The 9,451-nt window shown below is 47.8% G+C and overlaps 4 protein-coding genes across 4 annotated transcripts; 1 reads left to right on the top strand and 3 right to left on the bottom strand.

The window, feature by feature from the left end:
* Nucleotides 1-142: 142 nt before the first annotated feature.
* On the bottom strand, nt 143-1,388 carry TERG_08346 (uncharacterized protein; the record flags this gene model as incomplete). The annotated part of the gene is made up of 3 exons (XM_003231000.1): nt 143-669; nt 753-1,128; nt 1,203-1,388. 3 exons carry the CDS (start codon nt 1,386-1,388, stop codon nt 143-145), a joined length of 1,089 nt encoding a protein of 362 aa, XP_003231048.1.
* Nucleotides 1,389-3,016: 1,628 nt separating this feature from the next.
* TERG_08345 (uncharacterized protein) lies at nt 3,017-3,922 on the bottom strand (the record flags this gene model as incomplete). Its single annotated transcript, XM_047748934.1, has 1 exon — nt 3,017-3,922. One exon carries the CDS (start codon nt 3,920-3,922, stop codon nt 3,017-3,019), a length of 906 nt encoding a protein of 301 aa, XP_047604926.1.
* Nucleotides 3,923-4,863: 941 nt separating this feature from the next.
* Nucleotides 4,864-6,800, bottom strand: TERG_08344 (uncharacterized protein). Its single transcript, XM_047748933.1, has one exon. It carries the CDS (start codon nt 6,413-6,415, stop codon nt 5,240-5,242), a length of 1,176 nt encoding a protein of 391 aa, XP_047604925.1. The 5' UTR covers nt 6,416-6,800; the 3' UTR covers nt 4,864-5,239.
* A 610-nt stretch (nt 6,801-7,410) lies between these two features.
* TERG_08343 (uncharacterized protein) lies at nt 7,411-8,272 on the top strand (the record flags this gene model as incomplete). Its single annotated transcript, XM_047748932.1, has 3 exons — nt 7,411-7,522; nt 7,611-7,790; nt 8,097-8,272. 3 exons carry the CDS (start codon nt 7,411-7,413, stop codon nt 8,270-8,272), a joined length of 468 nt encoding a protein of 155 aa, XP_047604924.1.
* Nucleotides 8,273-9,451: the final 1,179 nt, after the last annotated feature.

The following is a 9,451-nucleotide window of genomic DNA, read 5'->3' as shown; positions in this document are numbered from 1 at the left end:
TGCTAAGTGATTAAGGCTTCTACAGAGCAATAGATACCTCGTAGGGCAAACATTATTCATACTATATACAGTACATTCATAAGTAGCTATAAACAAAAGGGTTTGGAAAACATCAAGGAGTCATAATTAACACTGATCTATATTATACCGCATAATCCCCGCGAGTCTTGTGCGTGTCAAGTTCATGCATACGTACGGTATACGTGACATCGCTTGTGGAAGACGAATCCCGCCCTTCCTCCTGGGCAGAGGCCTTGCGTCGTGTCCATGACCCCGCCTCTGAGCGGCTGTCCACCCCCTGGTTAGACCGACTGTAAGCTGAGCTCGACCCACGGCCGTTTCGGTCCAGGGAGACAAATTTGACGAGCGACGAGCTCAATTTGCGGACCCAGAGTAGCTCTGACAGGAACACCTTGTGCAAAGCAGGCACGCAGTTGATGAAGATGACGAGAGCCTGTTCAATACCGGACCAGAGAATCACGATCGAGCTATCGTACTGCGTCACCACTGTGTTCGACGTGACAGCTTTCAGGATAGCCCCAACCATACTAATTAACGACAAGCTCATGGTGATGCACAGACCGACTTTTTGGCGTAGCGGCATGTTGAGCTTCCAGATAAAGATGGTGGGAAGCAAGACGTAGGACAAGTCAGAGAGGGCAAACAGGGCTAATATTCGTTTAAGTTAGTTACTTATGAGCATGGAATAATTTAGGAGAGAAAAAGAAGAAAAGAGAAGAAAAATAACCTACCCTGTGATACGTTTGCAGTAATATTTTGGAACTGGGGCGACATCTTGCGTGTTGCGGTGACCCTTGGGTCCCATACCGCCTGAATAGGTGAGGCTTGAGTCCAACAGGCGATGAGGTTGACCAGACCGGCAACAGTTTGCAAGGCGGTAAAATAGATCAAGAACCATTTAAACCAGGCTCGTCCCCCGAAAATGCGGATCAGCATTAAGGCGGCCGATATCCTCGCCAGGATCGAGACAACAATTGCGGGCGTCGTAGAGATCCAGAGCCATTTGATCACCATGATCAATTCGGGAATCGTCAGGTTCTCATCTCGCTTGCCGAGTCCCCATCTGTAGGCCTCGCTCACGAAGCCCTGGAAGACGACTTGAATTGCCTTGTTTCACCATTAGCCGTGGTTTCACTTTCCAGTAATGAGACGAGGAAGAAGAAGAGGCAGATTCATCTCACCATTGCCGCGACGATAAATGCATCGTCCCAGGCCAACGTACGTGGCCGTTTCCAACGGAAATAGACACGAGTACTAACGATAATCAAGCTAACGCCTGTCAGTGCCCAAGTCACACCCATGATAACGGGCCCCCGACCGAGGTCTCCCGGGTTGAGGGGGGCAGCTTGCGACGGGTCGATACTCATGGTGTGTGACAGTGCGAGTGAGCAGCTTGGATCCGTCGAGGGAGGATGAAGGACGAAGCTGAGCTAGCTGGACGACGCTGTGCTTTTCAAGTTGCTATGTAGCACCACTGCAGGGTAGGGCCGCATTCTTCAGGCGAATCCTCCATCACCTGAACAAAGCCCATCACCGCGATTTCACGCAGCAAATTGGGTCTTAACATGGTAAAACCCCTGTTTGTCTCCATGTGCGTGAGGCTGGGACCATGCGGGCCAGCCTTCACTATGCATAAACTTCAGGATCGACGAGCAAGCCCAGTTCAGCCAAAGCCCTGGCAGCACGAGGTTTGTAGTTATCGATCCCTGGGCTTGGATAGCCATGAACATGTGCTTTTCACAAATAGATATATGGTTGACTTCTGCAGCCTTGCTGGACTTGAAACAGCCCCTGAATAACTGACTTGACTGAGAGTTGCTGCAGAATCCAGGATATCATTGAAAAGGCATAACTCATAATAAACTATTTACAGTAATCTAACTACGCTTTTTTGTCTTGGAAAGCAAGAAACCATCGTTCTGCAGACTCTGGAAAACTTGCAACGGATCATACTTTCGGCTCATTGCTCGCAGGCGTGCCAGGTTGTTCGGCCCATAGCTGCTGAGCACGTCTTGCTCATAGTTGGCATCGTTCATGAAGAGAAAAGACAGGTGGGCTCCCCTACTCACTGCCGCTCTCTTCACGCTCTCACCCAGTGCTTGAATGGCTTTGAGTGCTGCCTCGTCGTGTGCACTATCTGCATATTCGATAGTGGAAACAAACCCTGACAAGATGGCCCAGTTAGGAAAAGAGAAGTCATGTTTGGGGTTTAAGATATACATATATGCGAGGATGTCTTACAGTTCTGGGATATTTCCTCGAGGCCCATGGGGTTTCCTCCGTTCTCTGACCCGTACTTCACAGCAGCAGTCGTAATAGGCTGTGAGCTGTATGATAGCACCGCACCAAACTCATCTGCAACCCTCGCAGAGATGTCTAAATATGTCGCAAAGCTTTCCTCAAGGACTTTGGCATCCCACTTGCAGGCAATCGTGGCAATCATTTTCCTACCAGACAGTGTCAGCAGATTAACAGATCATATCACCGACATATCAAATACATCAGCCTCGCGTACCTCTTTGCTGCGGGGGGCACCCCGGTAAATGCATTGTACATGTCGGCCCATGTTCCAGTGGTCGAGTTTATATAATTCTGTGTTGCTGGAATGTCGTAGAAGCTTTTGTATACATCGGGACGGGGGGTTGGTTTGCCATATACCATCCCAACGAGACCGGATTGCGGCGTAATATACATTATGATTGCTGCGTGTGGGTCATTTTCTGCAGCAGCAGCGTATTTTCTTATAGCTTCAGGGAGCAGTTTTGATTGTTCAGGAGAATAGAGCGGTGCTTCAAACCAGACTTTGCTGTTGGGAACAGTTTTAACGTCGTATCGGGTGACAATTCCTGAGTTTCACGTTAACTATCCGCCGCCTCGAACGCCACAAGTAGCTGGTAAACTCACCATAGTTCGTACCACTCCCCTTAAGCGCCCACCAAAGTTCTCTGTTATGTGTGGCATTCGCATTGGTAATGGTTGCATCGGGAAGGACAACCTAGGTATGCTCATTAGTTAGTGGCCAAACAATGTCGATATCTCCGATCTTACGAACCTCGTAATTCAGAATATTGTCTGCACCAATTCCATACATGCTAGAAAAGAACGAGATGCCGCCTCCAAGGAAGTATCCACCGACAGCGACGTCTCCAACCCGTGGACCTACAACCGTCCTGCCGGCTTCAGCCAGTCTGCTGTATACGCTTCTAAACAGGTTTCCTGGGCCGAGGTGTGCCACCGAACCATCGTCACTCAGTGTAATCTCATTCAGGTTAATCATCTCAATAAGAATACCCTCGTTGTCGATGCTTGAATAGCGGGGATTTGGATTATTCCCGCCGCTGCGGACAGAAAACTTTGTGGCCAAAAATGTGACAATCTTCATGGCCTTTGCTACATCTTCTGTAGACCGGGGTTGGATGATACATCGTGGCCTCAGCCAGCATGCAGCAGACCTAGTACCATTGTCAGCGTTAATCATATCCAAAAGCCTAGCTAAACACAGAATGACGAACCAGTTGACTTCTACTCTCTTATCATAGTTGCTCGATCTTGAGTCCAGAAAATCGCGGCCGAATACCAAACGACTCACTTGACATCCGAGAGAATTCTTTCCTTGAGTGCTTAAGGATCGGATTTTCTTGGTATCCAAATCTTGTAGGGTATCAGCAATCTTTGCCCCGGTTGCGTTGCTGACGTCCAGCAGATTTATGAAATCCGAGACACTGGAAATATTGCTATATGGGCTTGCGGTAACTGCGGCGGCATAGATCACCGCCAGAGCGCAAGAAAAACTCGAGCTGAAGAACTTCATTGTGGTATTACAATATAATTGGAGTGGATGGCTCCCGTAAATCAGAATGAGGATGCCCCAGCACGCGAAATGGGGGCGTATTTGTATCATCCAGTACCTGAGCAATAAACTTGACTGCTCATTATAGCAGCTTCATTCCCTGCCGTCATTGGAAGACAGTGAACAGCCTCACAGCTCCGCCTTGAGCATCGGTCACTTCATCTGTGGGGCCGTTCTCCATCTCCACGAGATGACTTCCATATTGGGTATATCCAGCAGTGGCATGGCATAGGCACGGCTCAAAGTCATGATCCTTCGCGTCTGTCAGGGGTAGAAGTACTATGTTTAGCCCCTGCAGCGTGGCGGCGCAACCTGTCAATCACGTTGATCGGAGGATCGGACCGCTATCCTAGTAGAGAGTTATGGGCAAGATGATAGCCTACCCGCTCATACTCTTTGTGGTTTTCATAGGCTAAACCACGTTTATGTTCTTGGAAAGGCAATCTTGGTAAACCGTGCTGGAGTCAAGTTTGATTAACTACTTGTTAGCCATGCCGGTCGGTGGAGAAGCCGAACGGACAACGCTGTGCCGCTGGGGGCGAGCAGCCTTGTATTAGTCATCTTATCTCCACCTTGCTTGGCTATCAGACCTCGCACATTTGATAGAGCTCAATGTCATCCTCCTCCTTTCTGACAATAAGGCTCTGCGCACTGTCTGGGAATAGAACGCCAGCCTGGCATTGATTTCTTGTTAACGGCACGCTCGTCTTCCGTGGAACAAGATCAATTTGTCGATCACGACTGACTCTGCAGCAAGAAGCTTCATCCCAACTTCATCATCAATCAATATGGTACATTTCCAAATTAGGTACGATACAGTATAATAATTCTAGTATCTGGCCAGTCAGATAGTTGAGCAGGGCCACCGTCTGCCCGTTATGCTACCGCCAGTGGTGGTCGACTGGGCCAGGAGGGAGCCGTGGTCCCCTACTCTGGAGCTGGCATTTTCTGGTGGCGACGGCGGCAGTAGCAGCCTTAAAGATGATGACGGGGACAGCAGCTGAAGCAGGCCCAGGGACCACCTGGCTGTCTTTACGCGGGCGCTCTACCCGGGCCAGCTCAACTACGTCGAACGAGACGAAGGATCATGAAGCTATGGTACGCCCGCTGGCATTTCTAGATTCAGAAGTTCAGAAGTATAGAAGCGATAGAGGGCATCTATTTTAATGCACCAAGTTTTATCTTCAACCAGGTAACCAACTACTACATAACTACGTTGGGTGATGATCAATTGCCTGTAACTAATTACTGCAAGTTTGATTAACTAGGTTAACTAATTACCTAGGTTAGGCCCATTTATTGATCTCAAAGTTACCGAAAATTCCTCATAAAGAAAAAGACATCAATTTAGCATGGAAATCGTGGCCTTTACGTGCCATACGTGCCGGAAATTGCCAGGGAGTCGACAGGGATGTCTCTAGTAGTCTGCTTGTCATCGACGGTTGACTGTACTTTAGGTCCTCCGGGCTGCAGATCGAGAACCAAGCTGTACCATCCCTTGCTCGTAGGCTTTTCGAGATGCACCACAGACGCCTCCTGCGGCGTCGTGACCTGGACATTTACCCAAGCAGAGGTTCCCGACTGCGGTATGATGACATCTGGCTCCGAGGACTGTGTCGGGTTGGCCTGAAGTCGAAGTTTCAACGAGGTTGGCTCTTGGTCAACAGGCGATAGATTGCCCGAACCCGCGCTAATGTATTTCAGCTGCATACCAGGAACATTGTGAAGAGAGCAAGTGTACTCGGGCTGCTCGGTGGTTCCAAATGATTCAACCGATATCTGGCCTTGGATGACTCGCAATGCTGAGATATATCCCAGAGCATCGATCAGCTTTCTTGCAGCTGGCTCGTATTCCGGATTTCCGCTTTTGCGCAAGGAGTTGCCAATACTATCAACTCTGATATTGACTAGGGAGGCAGTATTAGAATTGTTCAGTGTCTGCGCCCATTCATTGAAGGTCTTCCTGTACTCTTCGGGATTGTCATCAGGCTGCGAGGTGCTGAGCTCGACTCGAGAAGCGTCGGTTCCGCCGCGAACATACACCTGGTTCTCGCGTGTTTTGCGATACGTCTTATAATCGCTCGAATTCTTGACGCTCACGTCCCCGCTGACATCTGCTATTCCATTATATTCGGCCTTGACGTGAAGCTCGAACTTCTCTTTAGTTTCCGTCTTTGTCAGTTCGTTGTTGACTTTGAGCTGGTACCGTGCTCCAAATACACAGGACTCCATGACGTGCGTCCCCCAGTCATTGAAGAAATTCATATACTGATCAAAGGTGGTCTGGTCAACTTTCCAGTCTGGAAGCTCTTCGACTGCCGCAAGGAGCCTTTCGTTTACCACGACAGGAGATCCGTCGTAATCGAGCTCCAAGAAGAACGAACGGTGATCAACACTCATGACTCCATACACTTTCGCCGTGCTTAGAGAGTGAGAATAGCTATATTGCGACGAGGTGGACGCTGAAACACCAGCATAGTTGGCGCTGAAACTCGCACTGGTATCAAGCGTGCTGGCCAGGTCTGTCCCGGTCTCAACCCTCATGGAATTAGTTGTGGTCCCGCCGGCCGAATTTGTTAATTTCGTGTTCTTAGGGATGGCATAGGTATCGCCATCCGGGAACGTAACGGTGCTCTGGTCCTCGCTGAGCGTGACGATTCTCCTCTTTTGATCGAGGACTACGTCAAGGTCGAATGCGTCACTTCCTTTTAGACCGCATTAGAAGACTATCATTCAGGTTCCGGTGAAGTGAATACATACCCCTTGGTAGCAAAACAACACTCTGGCCCAGCAGTTGGGCATCAGTGAATTGGCTGGTACTACTCATGGTGTCAAACTAGTTGAGGCGAGCTGCTTCGATTCAACTCAGACCCGGACAGCAGGATACCCTCTGCCCGTACTTTATAACCATTCATTGGATCGCCCCCTGCCACGATAAGTACCCTGGCTGATCGTCATACCCCGCTGCGGAGGCGGCCCGCTGACCTTAACTGTAAACCTATCAGCAGCTCACTACATGCATCATGATACACTGCATGAACATTTAACACGTTATCCCTGCCTCACCGGGCCAATATCATAGCAGCTAGAGCCGCGGAGCAACTCTCCGCAGCATGATCCTCATTTAGGAAACCAGAAAAAGATGCTGGTAGCAGTATTTGAAATGTTTCTAGTTGACTATGAAATATTTCATGAGTTGTCAACCACCTTGCGAGTTGGTATCGATTATTATTTCCATAACTGGACATTTGACACACACCTCGGCCAGCTTCCTAGAGAAGATAAGCAAAGGGCGGGAGGGGAGAAGAGAGGGGTAAGAGCAATTATCAATTCATCGGTCAGCTTTCGAATTTGTGAAAAAAGGGCGGGAAAGAATATATCAGACTTTTCAACCTCTGGTCTAAGAAAGTGACCGGATATATAAGAAGGTATGGTATGGAACCCCTTGAACATCGGCCTGAATACATTACACATTCTCAAGCACAAAGCATCGCATTCTCCTGCTGACTTTTACACGAATCTAATTGATTTTCGAAGAAATGCACTACAGCTACGTTGCACTCTTCACCCTTTTGGGCCTATTGTCTCACGCTGAAGCTAGATCGTGCGGAGATGAGTATTTGTACTGTGGGTCTACCCTCCAAGGTAAAGGTAGGTAGTTCAATCGACCTTTTCCCCCCTCCACGGTTAGCTAGTTATATCAAGATTGGAAATGCTAGAGATCTAACCATATTTCTAGGATGGAGCCAGACTGAGCTCGTCAATATAATCAATAAAGATCCATTTCCCAACCCAAACGCCGTTGACGACTATCGGAATGCACTATTCCAATGCGGTGGTAGTGATAACCCTTTCTTCGTTGGATACTGCAATAGAGGTTGTGTTAATGAGGGTAGCGGGCACGATGACGTTTGTAGGGGTGAGTGCTGAAGATGCTGATGATAATGAACTCGCCGACCAAAACTAACCCGATGCTTAGATCCATGAGTAGTCTAAGGAGTTCGCTTTTTCGCCTTCTAGTCACTCTGTGTCCTCCCTTTCGGTTCGTTATATATATTTACGCAAGTCAAGTTCTAGCGTTAACCGGTGTGAATAATGATAAGAGAATAATGTATTTTGGTGATAGTAGCTTTTCGGAATAATAATTTCTAATTATAGTTAATATCTTCGTATCATATAGAACAATTAGCTAACTTTTCTATACTGAATTTATAATTATCTTTAGATTGTATTCTAATATTTGCCGCTTCAACCACTTCCATATTGCTTCCCGTAGTTTCAACATCCCTAGGTTGCGGTGGATCTCCGCTTCTGGAATATAAGCTAGTTTATACCTGGCGGAGTTTGGGATGGAAGGACATTGATGTTGCAACATTGGGTACGCTGTATGATGGCTGCTAGGTTTTTGTTGCTTCTTGAGCCGTTACTGCTCCTCTGCGTAGAGCTGGTCGCGGATTATGTCAGGGGTATGTATCATCGTGTGTTTTTACAATACCGCTCTGTTCCACATACTTGACCAACCCCCAGGTGATACGTCCTGAGCTTGTAGTGTTTCTTGCCAAGGGGATCTTGTCAGCAGTATTGCCTTAGGTGACAAGACGGCCCAGGGAGGCGCAGTATCTTATATATATCCCGCCACGCTGACGGCTGCCCTGAAGTGTGTTGTTCGGTATCGATTTGAGCTTCCCATTCGGCAAGCATTCTTCTTTGAGTCACGGACGAAGAACCTCTTTTATCGTCTTTCGAGGAATTAAAGTTACTGACCTCAATATAGTTGATAGATATATGAAGCCGGAGTTTTCTCCCCTGGATGTCAATACAATACCACGGTCGACCGGCATTGTGAAGGGCCTACACGCAGTAAAAGCACAGGGTCAGGGAGTAGGTTCAGTAGAAGCTGCACGTGTGAACGAGCGAGGGATATATTTTCCATTGTACCTGGGCGGTTATCCTGCTCGTACCAGGATAGCTGCAGGTGGTGTAGGGGCATGTCGTTAGTACATGCAGTAATTCATAACCATAGTGTTGAGGTGCAGGGATAGGTAGCCGACTATTATGTATGGAGACATCTTTCCGCGGTCAGGGGTAGGAGTTTATAATCAAATTTTGCCTATACCTTTGACAATGAATAACTATGCAGTATTATGATATTAGTGGTTTGAGGCAAGTTTGGGCAATTCACCTTGCTGGTGTAGAATGGACGAAAAAAGCGGAGATACTGTAAGATTTCGGGGTATTCATACAAAAGTAGCTGAAAGATGGTAATGCGCGAATGGATTGACCAACAAGTCATCTATAGGGAGGTCTAAGAATGAGCGTAAGTAGTTGGTAGTTGGTATTCTTAGAACAGTGTTCATCCAGTTGATGGACTACAATATTGGCAGATTATACGTTGTATTATCAACCTGCTGGAAGGTTGTATGTCTTCAGTCATCATCTTTAAACCATTCATCCTGAAGCAACTCTTTAGCCGTAGGCCTATCCCTCCAGTCCATCATCATAATCTTACCAATGAACTGCTTGTCCTTTTCGCAAACCTCTTTTTTCTGTTGTTCGGCAGAAGGGAGTTGTTTCTGACTG

Source organism: Trichophyton rubrum (genome assembly GCF_000151425.1).
Source record: "Trichophyton rubrum CBS 118892 genomic scaffold supercont2.14, whole genome shotgun sequence".
Classification (NCBI taxonomy): Eukaryota; Fungi; Ascomycota; class Eurotiomycetes; order Onygenales; family Arthrodermataceae; genus Trichophyton; species Trichophyton rubrum.
This window is presented reverse-complemented; position numbering and strand designations above follow the sequence as displayed.